At 45.6% G+C, this 16275-nt stretch overlaps 6 protein-coding genes across 6 annotated transcripts; 2 read left to right on the top strand and 4 right to left on the bottom strand.

The window, feature by feature from the left end:
• Nucleotides 1-192: 192 nt before the first annotated feature.
• Nucleotides 193-1886, top strand: FPOAC1_003226 (uncharacterized protein; the record flags this gene model as incomplete). Its single annotated transcript, XM_044847796.1, has 4 exons — nt 193-235; nt 302-1171; nt 1229-1400; nt 1451-1886. 4 exons carry the CDS (start codon nt 193-195, stop codon nt 1884-1886), a joined length of 1521 nt encoding a protein of 506 aa, XP_044713712.1.
• Nucleotides 1887-2427: 541 nt separating this feature from the next.
• On the bottom strand, nt 2428-3141 carry FPOAC1_003225 (uncharacterized protein; the record flags this gene model as incomplete). The annotated part of the gene is made up of 2 exons (XM_044847795.1): nt 2428-2867; nt 2928-3141. The coding sequence occupies 2 exons, from the start codon at nt 3139-3141 to the stop codon at nt 2428-2430; spliced, it is 654 nt and encodes a 217-aa protein (XP_044713711.1).
• Nucleotides 3142-3529: 388 nt separating this feature from the next.
• FPOAC1_003224 (uncharacterized protein) lies at nt 3530-5051 on the bottom strand (the record flags this gene model as incomplete). The annotated part of the gene is made up of 4 exons (XM_044847794.1): nt 3530-3940; nt 3995-4319; nt 4367-4864; nt 4930-5051. 4 exons carry the CDS (start codon nt 5049-5051, stop codon nt 3530-3532), a joined length of 1356 nt encoding a protein of 451 aa, XP_044713710.1.
• A 546-nt stretch (nt 5052-5597) lies between these two features.
• ERV25 (vesicle coat component) lies at nt 5598-6399 on the bottom strand (the record flags this gene model as incomplete). The annotated part of the gene is made up of 3 exons (XM_044847793.1): nt 5598-5920; nt 6004-6127; nt 6202-6399. 3 exons carry the CDS (start codon nt 6397-6399, stop codon nt 5598-5600), a joined length of 645 nt encoding a protein of 214 aa, XP_044713709.1.
• Nucleotides 6400-6769: 370 nt separating this feature from the next.
• Nucleotides 6770-7638, top strand: FPOAC1_003222 (uncharacterized protein; the record flags this gene model as incomplete). Its single annotated transcript, XM_044847792.1, has 6 exons — nt 6770-6779; nt 6841-6846; nt 6908-7009; nt 7063-7206; nt 7255-7308; nt 7361-7638. 6 exons carry the CDS (start codon nt 6770-6772, stop codon nt 7636-7638), a joined length of 594 nt encoding a protein of 197 aa, XP_044713708.1.
• Nucleotides 7639-8198: 560 nt separating this feature from the next.
• FPOAC1_003221 (uncharacterized protein) lies at nt 8199-11300 on the bottom strand (the record flags this gene model as incomplete). Its single annotated transcript, XM_044847791.1, has 1 exon — nt 8199-11300. One exon carries the CDS (start codon nt 11298-11300, stop codon nt 8199-8201), a length of 3102 nt encoding a protein of 1033 aa, XP_044713707.1.
• Nucleotides 11301-16275: the final 4975 nt, after the last annotated feature.

Below are 16275 nucleotides of genomic sequence, written 5' to 3'. Positions count from 1 at the left end.
AATTACCCGAAACATATATATCGCGACGTGACGCGCCTCTTGGACCCTGGCCGACTGTTTCAGTACCTCCACCATACCAACAATTTCCCACCCTCGCGACACTGGGAATTTCAAATCGCATCACCAACAGTCCCGAATGTGCCACCCATGACGACTTTGGTGACGACCCGGCGGCCGCTTCAAGTTATTAGCATGGGTAACGAGCGCGAGCGACGGTTAAGCAAGCGTCTCGCTGGTAAGTGTTTTGATGACGACGGTAAAGGCTTTCGAGAAGGACGACGCGCTGACGTGGGAAATCCAGCGGCGGTGACGGATTTCGAGCACGATGACGATTTCGCATTTGTGCGAAAATCCAAGAGGAGAAAGACGGACGAGGAACCCGAATTAGAACCGGAACCGCAGCCCGAACCAGTGAAGAAATCTGCGAAGGGACGTCCTGCAGCAAAGCAACGCGGTGTCAAGAGCTCGAAAACGAATGGAACGATATTGGAAGAGGAACCAATAGAGAAGGAACCGATCACGACTACGAAACCAACAACAAGGAAGAGTAGTAGACAAAAAACGAGTACGGACGCGTCAGAGGAACCACCGGCCAAGACGACCAAGAAGTTACCGACCAGGAGGAGCACGCGACGATCGGAAAAGCCAGAGGATGAGGCTCCTCAACCAGGGACGGTAGCAGAACCAGAACCTACGCCTTTATCTGCACCCGATCCTCAACCAGAAACAGCATCACAACCAGCAGCGACAACTTCTCGCACCAATGGAGCGTCTAAGAAACGTGGAAACCGTGTCGCTAAGTCCACCAAACCACCCCCAGACTGGGACAAGTCGCCCCAGCGAGAAGCGCCTGTTCAATCCGCCACAATTGCGCTGCCCATGAGCGACACTCCCATCATTAACAGGAACAAAGAGATGCGAAAAAAAGGCGGTAACTCCAACAGACGAAGCAGCTTGGGTAACAGAGGACGTAGAGCGAGCTCATTAATCGAGGGTGGCTCAACAGCGATACCCCACCGGGAAGTGAACCCATCAGACTTTTACAAACACATTGAAGCCGAGGGTTTGACGGAACCTCGACGTATGAAACAACTATTGACCTGGTGTGGCGAGCGCGCATTGGCAGGGAAGCCTCGTCATGGCACACCGAATTCTAATGCTATTCTTGGTGGTAAGTTGACCCCTTTTGGCTATCGTTCGTCGTGAGTGCAAATACTGATCTGAACAGCTCGTGCCATCCAAGACCAACTGCTGAAAGACTTTGCGGCTCGATCGGAGTTTTCAGATTGGTTTAGTAGAGAGGACGACGCTCCTCCCAAAGCTCCTGTAGTATCAAAACCCAACCCCAGGAACGTGGAGCTTGATGAGAAGATGGCACAGCTTGAGATAAATATAAAAAGGTACACTATATTTATCGGGCTCAAATCCGAATTTACACTGACTTTTGTAGACTGCAAGAGGAAAAGAAGTCATGGCAAGCAATACGAAAACCGCCGCCTGAGCAACCTCCTCTTTTCACTCCAGAAGAGACTGGATCTATCGTATTGCCCGACTTTGATCTTTTAGATCCCGAGGAAGGGAAAATTCGAGGGTTCTTAGCAGACGAGAAAGCGTCGTTTGAAGCAGTCCGTTCACAAACAGAATCACGATTGCGGACCATACAATCGAAGCTTGAGTTCCAGGTCGACCAACTCGCTGATAACGTCCATAAGCTTGAGCAGCGGGTTCTGATTGCAGGCAAGGAAGCGGATAAGGTCCTCAGCGTCAGCGCTCTGCGTCTTCGACAACGCGAGGAGAGGGAGAAGGCAAGCGCAGGAACAAGGGATATGCCAGTTATTGAGGTTCTGAGGAGCCTAGGGAGTATTTTACCAGACGGGGGCGGGTGAAGGATGAAATTATTGGAATGGAACGAAACGAATCGGCTTGATACCCTCTGCTTTTTGCTTTATTTTATCCTACAGCCTATGATATTGATGACGAAACGAGACAAGATGATGCGCCTTTTTCTTCTCACTCAACGCCTACTTGTTCATTTCTGGTTCTACCCTCTCTGAGCTTTTTGGAGGCTCTTTTAGACATGTACAGTTCTCGTGTCATTTGTGCCATTAGAAAAGGAATGTGATGAGAGTGGCAGTTGACATCTTATAACGTTGGTAGAGTTCTCTTGATCTTAATGGCATAAGAGGATCTGGAAGCGACTGTACATGGTTTTTGTTGTGAATGCACAAACTCATACTTATATATATTCTTCTCGTTCTTTCTTTAATTAACCAACGCATCTTACAATGCTGTGCATGCTCTATCTTGAGATTTAAAATTCTAGGCCCAATGGCCGTGGTGATACATGGTGTTTGACATATAGTACAATGACTTCGTGATCTTTTACAAAACAATCGTCGACATATCTCTTATTTAAACAGCGAGAGTTTAATTCTTGACCTCGGCAGGTCCCAGAGGAGGCATGAAGCCCATGCCGCCGCCCTCACCACCATCAACGCTGCGACTTCGCACGTGAGCCCTCAACTTCTCAAGGATCTCACTGTCCCTCCAGCGCGAGGGCACAGGTCTGTAAGCAGGCTTGAAGTTACCCACGGTCTGCGCCCACTCGCCCGAAGGAGGTTGGCGGGTGACTTGGTCGGCCGTTGGCTTGGCGTCGATGTTGTTGGTGGATGGCGAGTCAGCGGATGAAGGGTTCGTTGAAGAGAGCTCCTCTTTCTGCGTAGCCCAGTAATAAATGTCCCAGTCGTTCTCGTCAAGAATACGGTCGTACTGGTCGAGAAGCTCGGGGGACAGAGTTGAGAGGTGTGCGGCTGCAAAGGTTGAGAGGAGAAGATCAGACTCGAGGGTTCCGCGCTTTCGTGACTGGTCTATTTGATTCTGGTGTTAGTAACACTTCTTTCTGGTTTAGATATTGTATTGCGACGTACAGACAAGGCGGGCTCGCTTGGTGGCGTCGTCTTCACCGACTCGACGCAGAGGCTCGACTCTGAACTTTGCGCCCTGAAGTTCGCCGACCTCAAACTCTTGAGAAGAAACGTTGTCGGATCGCAGCAAAACAGTTGTAGAGAGGGGTCGAACGGGAATGGAGATAAAGCGGCGGACAGCGGCTGGGCGCAGCGAGCGCGAGACGAAAGAAGCCATCGTTGTTGTGTTTATGTTGTAATTTATGTGATACCGTCAGTAAATCAGACGATAGGTTGCTTTGATGATGTTTGTAATAAGTGCGGCGATTGAAAAATAGTGGCAAACAAAATAAATGCGGCGTCGGTCGTTGACGTCGAGATTCCGAAACTTGAGAACCGAGGCCGAATAATAATTTCGATGTCGGCGCGGGTGGGTCCGGGGAAGGATCTCTGTCTATCACTCAGGGTTCGCCAGATGACTTACACCATCAATACCGAAGGAAAACATGAACCATATCGCTGAGAAGATTCACTTCATATTGACACAATAACGCCGTTTTTTATCATAACTATTTTTATATTTCCTTCTCATACATACGCGAATCCACATCCTGTTGCCTCAATGTCTAAGCAGACTTCTCAACAGTACGGTCAGGCAACTCGGTCTTCTTTTCCTCGGGCTTCTTTTCAGCCTTCTCCTTCTTCTTGTCCTCCTTGGGCTTAGGGTTGGGGTTTCCGCTCCATTGTAGTCTTCTGGGCTTCATGAATGACTCGAGAACCTCATCTGTGACAGCAGCTCGTCGCTCCTGGAAGCTCTGGACCACAGGCTGGAGAGCCTCAATGGCCATCTTCTTCAGCTCACCAGTAAGAAGAGATCCGCTCTTGTAGTCGTCATAAACCTTCTGGAGCTTCTCATCATCATCCTCGAAGTAGGTAAGGTAGATATAAGACACATCGACATCAGGGTTTCCTCCCTTCTCACGATGCTCCTCGAGTGTCTCTCGGCCACCACTGAAGGCGAACTTGTTGATTTTGTTCTGGAAATTATTTTGTTAGTATTTACTCTCCCGATTCACTAATTTTCAGCGCACCTTAATCTGCTTAGCGGTATCGGTCATGAAAATGGCTGAGTTAGGGTTCGAAGAAGACATCTTGCCACCAGCACCCTGGAGGGCAGTGAGGAACTTGGAGTGAATCAAAGCAGGCTTTGGTGAAGGGTTCTTCATGCGGTGGGCGTTATCTCGAACAAGCCGGAAGTAAGGATCTTGATCGATACCCATGGGAATCAAGCACTGGATCTTGCCAAGCGCCTTTGTTCGGACAGTAGCGGGCTCGTCAGACCAGATCTCGGGGTATGATGTCGCAAAAGCAGCGACACACTGCACCGAAGGGAAGAAAATCTTGCCGATGTTGGAGCTATATCAAGTCAATATTTGAGTTGAGCGCGCAATTCTTCGACTTACCTCCCATCAAAACCAAACGCTCCACGGACCTGGTTGAAGGTGACCAGCTTGGAGAACTCCCAGGCGTTCATGAGGAAATGGTTGCTCAAGTACTTGAGATCGCTGTAGAGGAAAGTCTTCTTCTGGTCAAAACCAAGCGCAATGATATCTCGAGCATTCTCCATGGCATATGCCAGAGTCTCCTCGAATGTCAAATTGTCCTTGAACAGCGCCTTCTCGTCATCCGTCAACATGAAAACCAGGGGTACGTCAAAGACGTCTTGCAGCCACTTTGTGAACTCGAGAGGAATTGTGTGGCCAAGGTGAAGACTGCCAGTGCTAGGGCCGCGACCAGTGTAGAGGAAGAAAGGCTCGCCGTGCTCGTACTTGGTGAGGATCTTGTCGAAGTCGCGATGGCTGAAGAAGAGGCCGCGTCGGAGCCAGCGATGAGGTTTCTTGCCTGTCACTTGCTCGAATCGCTCGAGAAGCGCATGGTCTATCTTTGAAGTCTTCCACTTCCTTTTTATACACTGTTAGCTTCAAATTCCAGCTCTGGTATGTTCAGTTTTGGGTGTGGCGCTCACGAGCAAATGGCATCGTAGTCAATGGCAGCAACTTCGCCATTCTCGCCTTGAGCTCCCTCAACGGACCAGGGGTTAATATCCTGGTCCTGAACAGCAGTCGCGGGAGGGTTGAGATCCGCCATGATTTCGATTGACCTTGGTGGTGAAAGTTGCAGTGGTCTTCTTTGTTCTGTCCAAGTATCGCGGGGTCTTTCTTCTAAGAGGTGGTGGGTATGGAGGGGCAGCTCGGGCTTCAGCACCTTCCCAAGTTGAGTCACGGAATGAGTGGCAGCGCACCAACCAGAATGGACCATTCCGCCACAATTGATATTGCCAAGCATGCGCCACAATTAGAATTGTCTTTTGCACTGCACTTTCGATATCAACCAGTACCTTAGTTAGCATTGATATGTATAGACGTTAAATTATTCTCTTTCATGACTTTTGTTACACTCTGCCCTTTCAAAAAAGACTCTAGACCTGGCAAGTACCAAGCCTACTTCTAATCCCAATCATATACCTGCCACGAATTCCAACGCCAACATGTTGAAGAACTTGGTCCACTTACACGGCCACATCTTAGACCAAGGACTGCACAACAAGATTCCTTCATGGTCTTGAAATGATGTCCGACTCTTTATGGTACCAGTGAGTTCCACTTTAGACAACGCGCATGCAAAAACACTCTTTTAGATAAGATGCTTGGATCGGAAGTAGGCGCGGAGGTACATGATCTGCCAACCCCAGAGACCAACCAGGAGCCAGGTGGTAGCAATACCGAACCACTTGACACGGTTGTTGGTGCTCTCGTTGGTATCTCGGAGCTTTTGCTCTCGGGAGCGGAGGTACTCCATCTCAGTAACAAGCTCGCTGGTGATCTCCTCAATACGGCGGAGCTCAGCCTCGACAGGCTTGAGCTTCTCGGTGGCCTGGATGGCGGACCAATCCTTAGCATCGGCACCAATATCGATATCGAGTTCAATGTGACGGGTAGGGCTGTTAAGTCGTTGGGCTAAAGAATCGTCAGTATGTCGTTAGGGAGGAACAGGAGCTTGGCATGTGATCCATAACATGCTTGGATCTAGGTAGACGTACAGCCAGAGGCAATGTTCTCGAAGCAAACGTCGAAAGCAGCGTCGGCGTGAGAAGTAAAGACAGTTCTTGACTCTCCAACAACGTCCCTGGGGCGACCGTACTCGTTGCCAACAGCATCGCGAATCTGTAATCATGCATGTTAGTTGGATTATAATTTTCCAATTCAGACCAAGCTGTCCTCAATTCGGCACAACGTACGTAGAGGTTCACCACCATGCCATCACCCTTGTATCCATCAACGGTCGCTGTCACCACGACGAGGGTGTCCTTTCCGACAAAGTTGCGAACACAGCGCTCCTTGGATCCTGCGATAAGGTCGAACTTGAGAGCGCTAACGGAGCTGACGAGCAGCAGAACGCTGCAGAAATACTGCAGCAATGATTTTTGGAGAGCCATTGTCGTGGTCGGACGCTGTGTCAGGTAGTCGGTCGAAATTTCGGTCTTCCTCTCCCAGTGTTGAATCTATCGTGGATGGTAGGATGGGGAGGAAAGGCTACGTAGGTAGGATAGTTCTACTACAAGGGGCTTGCACTGGAGTCTAAACTGAAAGGTGTCCCAGTCGAAGCTGTGCCCCACAAGCGGGTAGAGGATACCCTTGAGTTGGCCAATTGTATGTAACCTTGGCACTGGCCTTGTCGCCGCCATCACGTGTGGGGCAGCCTCGTCAACTTCCAGATGTTTTCGCGCCTGAGCTTGAAACTGAACGTATAACTATATCATTGCTCATCGATTATTCACATGATAGCGATCGCGCATTGCTTTCAAGATGCCCAAATGTAAGTTTGACATCTTCTAGTCTGCTCAACATCCAAAAACACTCGCTAACTCTTATCACAGTCTTCTGTAAGCTCCTCTAATACGCGCGAATCAACAAAGACCCCTCCGACTGACATCTTGTTACCAGGCGACTACTGCGATGTTTACCTCACGCACGACTCCATGAGCGTGCGCAAGGCTCACAACAGCGGCCGAAACCATCTTCGAAATGTAGTCGATTACTACGAACGTATGCTACTCCTCCAACGCGCGATACGATCTTGCGACTAACAATATCGGCAGAAATTGGCCACGAGAAGGCCCAGTCCGTCATTGACTCAATCACGTCTTCTTATGCTGCCGAGGGTCAGGCCCACGCGAACCCCATGCTTCCTCAGAACCAGCCTGGCCACGGCTTTGCCCCGCCGCCCTTCGGCTTCCCAGGTGGTAAGTACTGAAATCATCATGAGGAAACACAAGACTAACATGCTTCAGGTATTCCTCCTCCATTCCCCGGAATGCCCGGCGCACCTCCTGGACAATTTCCTCGTAAGTCGTCCTTACGATCTTTGCACATGACAACGAACCTAACTCTGAACAGCACCTCCTGGCGGCGGTCGAGGTATGCCTCCTATGCCTCCATTCCCAGGGGCCAATGGCATGGGTATTCCTCCTAACGGTTTCCCTTTCCCTCCTCCTCCTGGTGGCTTTCCATTCCCACCTCCAGGTGCTCCTGGCGCTCCTGGTGCTCCCGGTGCCGCGTTCCCCGGTATGCCCGGCATGCCTCCACCTGGTCAGGGCTTCCCTCCCGGTGGTATTCCACCACCTGGGTTTGCTCCTCCTGGCGCAGGGCCTCCTCCTGGACATGAGAAGCGATAAGTTTCTACTGAGTGGCTAGAGACGAGTTTGGGGCTGGTTTTGCCCACAGCATTATTGGCGAATTAGGCGTTAGGGCAGTATCTGGGAAAATGGAAAGTATCGCCAGCCTGAGATACTACGGGATTAGAATCGAAGAACTTTTTTATCCTTCTTTCAAATGACTACAGCTTTGATTATTACATCGATCAAAACTCTTTTCAATGTATGTAAATGGTGTCAATAGTCGATCGCTTCTCATCTGCTATCTCTCCAGACGCAAGCAAATTGATTGATATATATATATGCATTAGTTATCTTACATGAACAGCCACCTCCTGCCCAGTGACAACGTGCAAGTGTCCTCCAAATATCGTTCCATGTAAACCATTTCGTAACAAAATTCCAGATAGCAAACATAAACATGACCGATTTCGTAATCCTCCATCATTCATAAAACATAAATCATCTCTGTCGTGAACCTTTTGTCTTTATATCTTTTGAGTAGCAATAGCTGTCTACTTCTCCAAACTTCCCCGAGAACAACCCCTTTTGCCGATAAAGCAACCAAAGTAGGCAACAGCTCAATTGAATGCTATGCTTTCATGTGATTGGTAATGGTCGCGGGCGGTGCTCGATCGAATCACTTCTCCGACCCCATCACGAACTTCTTTCGGTCCGCTGATTTTCTTGCGGAGCTCCTGCGAACGCTTTTCGCGTCTCTTCTCGCTGAACCTACGCGGAAGATTCTGCAGCTCCTCTAGCTTACTTCCAAGAGATAGCCGTCTCTTTTCCTTGGTGGCTCGCCTGTGAACATTATTGGCGCGCCAGAAGGATCTCTTGACCTCACCGTCCGCAGAATGTGGTCTCTCATCGTCGTTGTAGTTTTGTCGCAACGAGTCAAAACTGGAGCGGTGCCTCATTACTCGCAGGTTTCCGCTCGGAGTTCGTCCAATGGTGCGACGTTCAGTAGTAGGCCAATCGTAGCTTGTATAATAGGAATCATCCCGAGACGGAAGGACAGCAAATGTGCGCTTCATTCTGGAGCTGAAGCTTCTTTGTGGTCCCTTGGGTCGGTTGTCCACTGGAGGATATCGATAGACCTCATCGGCCGGCTCAGCCGGCCAATGAATATCACAATCATCGTCACAGTCTCCATCACATTCGTACAAGTCATCGCTAGACCATTGGGGGCGCCAAAAAGGATGCAGCTTGTCCTCCTCCACGGGGCTATCGTCGGGACTGGGGTATTCCGGCTCATTTTCCATGGTTGGCATGCCTTTGATACGACCAGTACGCGAAAGCGATAGGGTCCGCGAAAGGAAGCTCGAGGGCCTTCGTGAAGTTGGAGTATAATCAACTGAGTGGCGTCGTGTACGGTTGAAAGCTCGACGGACCACAGAAGGTCTGCGGGGTGGCTTCTCGTTCATTGCCTCAAAGTAGTTACCCATTTGCGCTATCTTCTCGTGAGCAGGAGTCGTTCCCGACGGTGTCGCGGGGATGAAATTAATGAACGGCGGATGGCTCGGTGGCTCAGGGGGCACTCGAGGGTTTCGGAGTGGTGAGTCAACATCTGCAAGAGAAAGATTTGGCTGAGGAGGTGTGTTGGGAATTTCTTCTGATGAGTCTGTTGGCAGTGGAACGTCCAAGTCTTCCTCGGCCTCCGACTGTGTCTGATCTGTTGACTCGGACGGCTTTACGGAATGGTCAACCATCAACAGCGATGAGTTCTGGTGAGGAAACATGTGCACCGCCTGAGCTTCTGAGACCACTGGGTTCGTCCCATTTGTGTCAACAGAAGCCTGTGAAAATGGTGTGTTTTGTGAGCCATATCCTTTCGGGTGCAAGAAATCATCGTGGTGTTCCGAGCTTGACAACCGGCGGCTTTGAGAAGGGCTTGAGCGTGTCTGCGTTGTATGAGCTACTTGTGAAAATCGAATGTCGGGCACTTCCTTCGTATCCTTCTTCTTATTAAGATATTCCTGCAAAGCATTGTGAAGTTTCATGCTTTCGGCCGTCAAAGAACTAGCCCTTGAGCCATTGCGGCTGGTAGGAGCAGAAAGAGAGGACGAGCGGGCAGGTATAACAGGGGGGTAATCCATGGTTCTCTCATCTGAGCTTTCGGACGCAGAGTACGAACGGCCACGAACCGGGCGCCGGACAATAGGTGGCTCGCTCCTTCTAGTAGAGGAAGAATCGTTTACTGTGGAGCTGACACTGGTCGCAGTCGTAGTCTGACTGGACCGTCGGCTTGAACGAGACCTTAACGACGGTTCCCTTGATTTAGTTTTGTGAGACGACAACCGATCGGGCACAACAACCACTGGTATAGCACCGGTTTTCCAGATCTCGCGTCGAGCTTTGCTACTCGAGATAGAATTGCTCGTCACGTTTGAAGACTGGCTCTCGGATTTAGGAGCACTTGGTCGTGTTCGCATCCGTGCCTCATTTTGTGATCTCTCCGACTTGAGAGAATCTGTTGTTGACACAGATGACGCATTGGTAGGTTCTCGTAAAAGGGTTTGTTTCCGCACATGGCGTAGAGTTCTCTGCCTCTTTGGGGTCGTGTCCAGAAGATATGCCTCTACAACAGTTGAGACAGTAGATTTGTTTGAGGCGACGGACATTCTGCGTGGGTCAGAACTTGCGATCGCGCTTGATGCAACTGATGAAGAAGCATCACGAGTCGAAAGGGCTCTTGTGGAAAGCGCTTCGGCTCTCTGGTGTAAAGGCATTCCCCGCACAGCTTTGGCAGCTTGTGTTGATGTGACCGTGTTTGGCTCGATGAGCTTTGCCCTCCTGGCTGGACTTGAACGCATAACTTCTAGCGGTTCAGGGCGCTTCTTGACAGTGACCATTCTTTGCAGATTGTGGTCCCATTCCTGCTCTACCTCGCTCACGGAGCCCCAGTCACTGTCGTTGTGACCCCAGTCCCCTCCAAGTGACCTGGATACGCTGCTCCCCTCTGATCGAGGGGTAAAATTGGCCAAGGCCGAGGCCAGTACGTCAGGTCTAGGAACGCGGTTACTTGTGTCGGAAACGTGACGAACATTCGGTCGCGAGTTCTTGGTGTTTGCAGATTTGCCCTCATCCTCTGATGATATAGGGTCCTCCCGGGCAGTCGTAAAGGAACCAGATTGAGATTCTCCGATGGTAGTATTTGAACCAGCACGGTCGCTAGCAACAGGCCTCAATAGTTTTGGGCGGCTTGTGGAATGGTGAGGCGGTGTCACGTCAGGCGTAGGCGGGCTCTTTTGATTAGGAGGCGTCGAAGGCGAACGTAGATGGGACGGCTGGGGAGTCCGTAACGCAATATCGGTTGCAGCGGGGCTACTGGTCTTGCCGGAAGAGTTGTCAGAAGGCTGGCGCGAATGTCTCGGTGGAGTTGGTGGCAGATCCGGGCCGCTGCTTATCCTCCGTGACTGATGTTTAAGAGTTCGTGGACTTGATGGCTGTTTGCCATTGCTGGAACGAGAAGTATCAACAACCAGACCGTGTCTAGTTGAAGGACTTGCAACTCGTATAGGTAACTCAGATGCTCTTTCGGAGCGTGGTCGAGGCAGGGTTTTGTGTCTTTTGAATTGCAGCTGACCTGTTGGGCTGGCCTCGAAGGGTGCTTTGGAGGGATAATCGGCGGATGGTGCCATCATGACTGGCGATGAGATGGAATGTGCACCCGAGAGCATGGCTTTGGTTAAGTAATTAGGGATTTTTAAAACTTTTGCTTCGCGACAACAATGTTGGGACGGTTTAGTATTGGCATGCTGGCAGCCATCGGACAGAAGCAGGGTTTTAGAACAGTTGCGGAACACAACATGAACAAGTTAGACGGTAGTCCGAGACATGCAAGCAAGTAGGCGACGCGCTTCAAGGGTAATGGCAGGTCTCAAACAGAAAGCGACAGTTGAACGCGGCTACAGACGTGAACCGGCACGCCGAACACAATCGCAAACCTGGCTTAAAGAGTTGCGTCCGAGGTTGAGCGCGACAGTCGAAGGCGCATGCTGGGATGAAAGAATCCGAATTATAATCGCGTCAAAATTGGTATATGTATGATGAGTTATGTTGATTACCAGCAGGCTGTGGTTAAAACAACCACAAGTGAAGAGGCTGGCATAGAACAAAGACGAAAAAACAGGTGAGGTAAGATGACGAGAGAGAAGATGAAGAGGCGTATTGAGCGAGGAATAGAGCCAGCCAGTAGAGTAGAGCAGTAGAGATAGATGGATGACGGGGGTGTGGAGGACCCGACCATACCATGGAAGCCCAGAAGAAGAAGCAAGTCCCATCAAAGGGTCGAAAGGGAGGGGGGTAGTAGTGGGACGCGCTAGAGAGAGGCAAGTTTCCAGCAGTCCTCAGTGGTCTTGGGAGACTTGTTTCAGTGGTCCCAGTGTGCATTTCACGAGCTGCAGTGGTCCGGCGTGCTCGACACTAGGTCGAGTCGCCAAGTGCAGGAGCGACTCGTCGAGTCCATCACAGTGTCCGTTCCCCGTTTGGATTGGCGGTTTGGATTAATCAACGACCGAGACTCAGCTACAGCTGAGTCAATCTAGGCCATACATCAACCGATCAAGACAAAGAGAATAACAATCAAAGTGTCGAATCAAATCTAGAACTCTTGCAGTGACTGTCGAGTCACTGGCCAGCCCACTTACATGCGTTCGGGGTTAGAATGCAATGCAATGGTGGACGAATACCATGGCCGAACTGCCGTGACACAAAAAGGCCAAGCGAGTCTTGTGAGCGACAAGTGAACAAGCGATTGCTGGGACGGTCCGAAGGGCGCTTCCCATGTGCGCAAGGGACATAAAGTTTCTTTGACGGTGAAGTAGCTTGGCAGCTTAGACAGTTTGGTTCATGCTACTTTGAGCATTCTATTGGGCAAAGCCAGACGTCTCAATTAAGGCTAAAACTAACGTTTGTTTCCTCGTACTGTGAGACAGTGCGTGCGTGTGTGTGTGCGAAGACAAGAGGAGGGAGAATCGCTTCAAACTTGGTGGATACGATATGCAGCATTGGAGGCCAGACTCGTGGGTGTTGGGGTTGGGGGAAACAATCCTGGTTAATTGCTACTTTTTTTATTCAACCCTCATTGCCGAGAGGAACTGAGGTAGAAAAAAACGCAAGGATTATAACCTGTCTTTGAAGCATAGAAAGAAGAAACAAACTGCCCCGCCCCGAATCGATGTACGACGATGATGCAAGACTGTAGTACCAATAGCAGTTGCAGTTATCAAGTAAATCGATGGCTGGCTGAATATGCCTCTACCTCTACGTACACCGACGCGCATGAGGTGATTTGTCGTAGTCGATTCTAAAAGGCCCTCTCTCTTTGTTTGCGCATACTTCTTTGCCCAATAGCCTCTCGCTTCCGCCCATATCTTTGTCCTTGACTCTTCTATTCATCCTTCTCATCATGGCACTTGGATAAATCACATCTCTTGAATGCTACCCGCTTCGCAACACCACCAAGTGTCCATGTCGCGGGGACGAATCCGTTGCGTCGGAGGCGTAACCCTACCGACTTTAGAACAATACCACTAGATCTAAAAAGAATAAACGGCAACCTTGAGCTTCTGCAAGCCAGCATAAGTACTGTCTTGACCAGCCACTCACCTCCCAGAGCACCTCTCCAACTCAATTCGCTTACAGCCCTCATGTCCCTCTTTTCTCCTGCCATTGCATACTCGTAAACCGAATCAAAATCCTTTTGCTGCAAGTCTTGCAGAGCGGAGCGAAGGCCAGCCTTTCTCTTTCTGTACATTGTCCTCGTTGGGGCTGAGATAGGCAGGTATCGACTGATGCTGTCAATCGACTGCAGCTCATGAACCGCCAATGGTCCCGTTCAATGCTGGCTTACATTATTATACCTTCCTGATCCTTTTCATTTGTCGTGAATCGACACTTAACAATAGTATGAGCATGAATGCTACGTTCCGAGACAATGCTGAAGGCAATGGCCTCACACGTCTCAGATTCAGCCCTGCAGGCGGACGCTTAGCCCGCTGATTAGTGTGCTATATCAAGCTTGTGCCCAGTATGTTATCACGAGGACTCTCAGTTCCTGGCTACTTGAGAGTCCCTGGGTCCCTGCATCTCGGATGGAGGTAGTGTTCCTGAAATTTGTCATTTGATCAACCTGTGATAGTTGCATGTTATCGTATAACTAAGCGCTTCGATCAACAAAGGCATGTTATTGAATTTTCTCGTCTTTTATATTGAAATCTCATAATGTTGTAGCAGTGTCAAAACATACAATACATCGTCAGCGATTTCCAAAAGTAAGGACTAAACTTATATATGGATATGTAGTTCGGTAGTATCTACATACGTCATGCGATTTGATCCAGTTGCTTCTCTGTTACCCTATAGCCAACTGTACCGCTTTTCGTTGTATGAGTTGACGATCGACACACATGTTGTAAAGTTGCTCTGCACTGCAATCGCAATAGTTTACTAACTGGTTATATCTCATACTTCATGTTTCTGGATGAGTTAGACGGCGTGTTTTTGTTTCAAAATACAGTTCATGTGATATGCTTGTGTTGCCAGTCAGATGAGGGTATCACCAACATGGCTAGGTCGTGGTTAACAACCACACAGCATCGCTTATATAGTTATAACAGGCAGATATGGGGTAGAAAATGCATGAAAGTAATAGAAGAGAACAATAAGGAACCTAACAAGAACACACTTAGTAGAGTGACATCGTGTGGGACAGGGAAAACGAACTATAATGGCTTTCCATAAGCGGTTTGACTACTTATCGATATGGTGTGATCAGCAATTTGAAAGATAAGAAAACAGTGAGATTCAAGACTAGGAAGGTAGGTAAGCAGGCTTCAGGAAATTAGAAAGCTTGGCTTTTGGCTTCTAGGAACTTTAGAGATAGAATCAGTGGACCAGTTTATGTCATTTTACACTACATATAGTATATACAGAGGCAGCCTTTAAAAGTTCTTACTTATGCTAAAATTAGAAAAAGTAAGGTAAAAGTATAGGTACTTTAAATTCCTTATTTTTATATTAAATAATCCTTACCTTTTATATACTTATTCTCTTTATTATACTTAATAATTTTATAGATATATATTAGAATTCTCTTTATTTATATTTATATTTTCTTTTATAGAAGGTTATTTTATACTTTTTTCTACTTATAAATAGTTTCTTTTTTACTCTTTAATATACTTTTTTTAATAATTTTTTATTTTATTTAAGGCTATATAGGCTTTATAGTATTTAAATTAAATAAATTTAAATATTAAAAAAGCTATTAAATATCCTTAAGATTATATACTTATTATTATATATAGTATTTATATATAAAAGCTTAATTTTCTTATATAATAGTCTTTAGTCTTTTTTTTATATATTTTTTTATAAAAAAAAGTAATTTTAACTTAAGAATCTTTTATTAATACTTTTATTAATTAATATTACTTTTTATACTTTTTCTTATTAATTTACTATTTTTTTTTTATAATTATATAGGCTTTTTATTTAATAAATTATATAGTTTAAGCCTTTATATATTATTTTTAAGCTTTTATTACTTATATATTTATAACTTAAGAGTAATATTTATATAATTTATTATTTCCTTAGTTTTCTTTTTCTTTTTTATAGTCTTTAGAATTTAATAATAATAAAGACTTTTTTTATTATATAAAAAAGCCCCTTAGAATATAAACTTATTAAATCCTTTTTATTTCTTTTAAATATAATTATAAAGAATCTATTTATTAAGCCTCCTTTAAATTTAATAAAAGCTATATTAATATAATAATTATTAATAGCTATACTATATTTAAAAAATTAATTTATACTATAGTAGCTTATACTACTATAGCTAGACTTAATTTACCTTTATTAATTAAATAACCTCTTATTTAGTAATTTATATACTTATATAATAGTAAAATTTTCTTATAATAACTTTATTATAACTTTATTTTTTCTTTTTTTCTTTTCCTTAGTTTTAAATAGCTTAATATAAAGCCTCTTTTTTATATAATAACCTATTAAAACTTAGCCTTTTATATTATTTAAGACTTAATCTATATACTAGAATAACCTTATTAAAAAGTAATAATAAATTAATAAAGAAATAAAAAAAACTTAAGAAAATCTATTAAAGTTATAATAAATATTTATAAAACTATAATATTAACTTATTAATTAGTTTTAATATTAATTATATAAAGAATTAAACCCTTTTTAAAAATAAGTAAATAGATTATAAGTATAAGTTTAAAATATATAAGCTATAATCTTATTATTTATTTTCCCTAAGGAAATACCTATCTCTATAAAAGACCTTTTTATACCTTTAGTATTAGTTTTAATAAATATTTAAATTCTTTATAAATTTTTTTTTTTTTCTATAGAAATACTTAAGAAAATATAATAAATATATTATATAAATATAATAAATATATTATATAAATATAATAAATATATTATATAAATATAATAAATATATTATATAAATATAATAAATATATTATATAAATATAATAAATATATAATAAGCTTAAGATTAATTATACCTTTTTTAAAAGGCTATAAAATATATAGTATTTAATTAATTAATATTTAAATATTAAGCCTTAATAAATAATTTAAATTTTCTATTTATAAAAAAGTTATTATAATTTT

This window comes from Fusarium poae, chromosome 1 (assembly GCF_019609905.1).
Source record: "Fusarium poae strain DAOMC 252244 chromosome 1, whole genome shotgun sequence".
Lineage (NCBI taxonomy): Eukaryota > Fungi > Ascomycota > Sordariomycetes > Hypocreales > Nectriaceae > Fusarium > Fusarium poae.
Note: the sequence above shows the minus strand (reverse complement) of the source record. Positions and strands in the feature narration are given on the sequence as shown.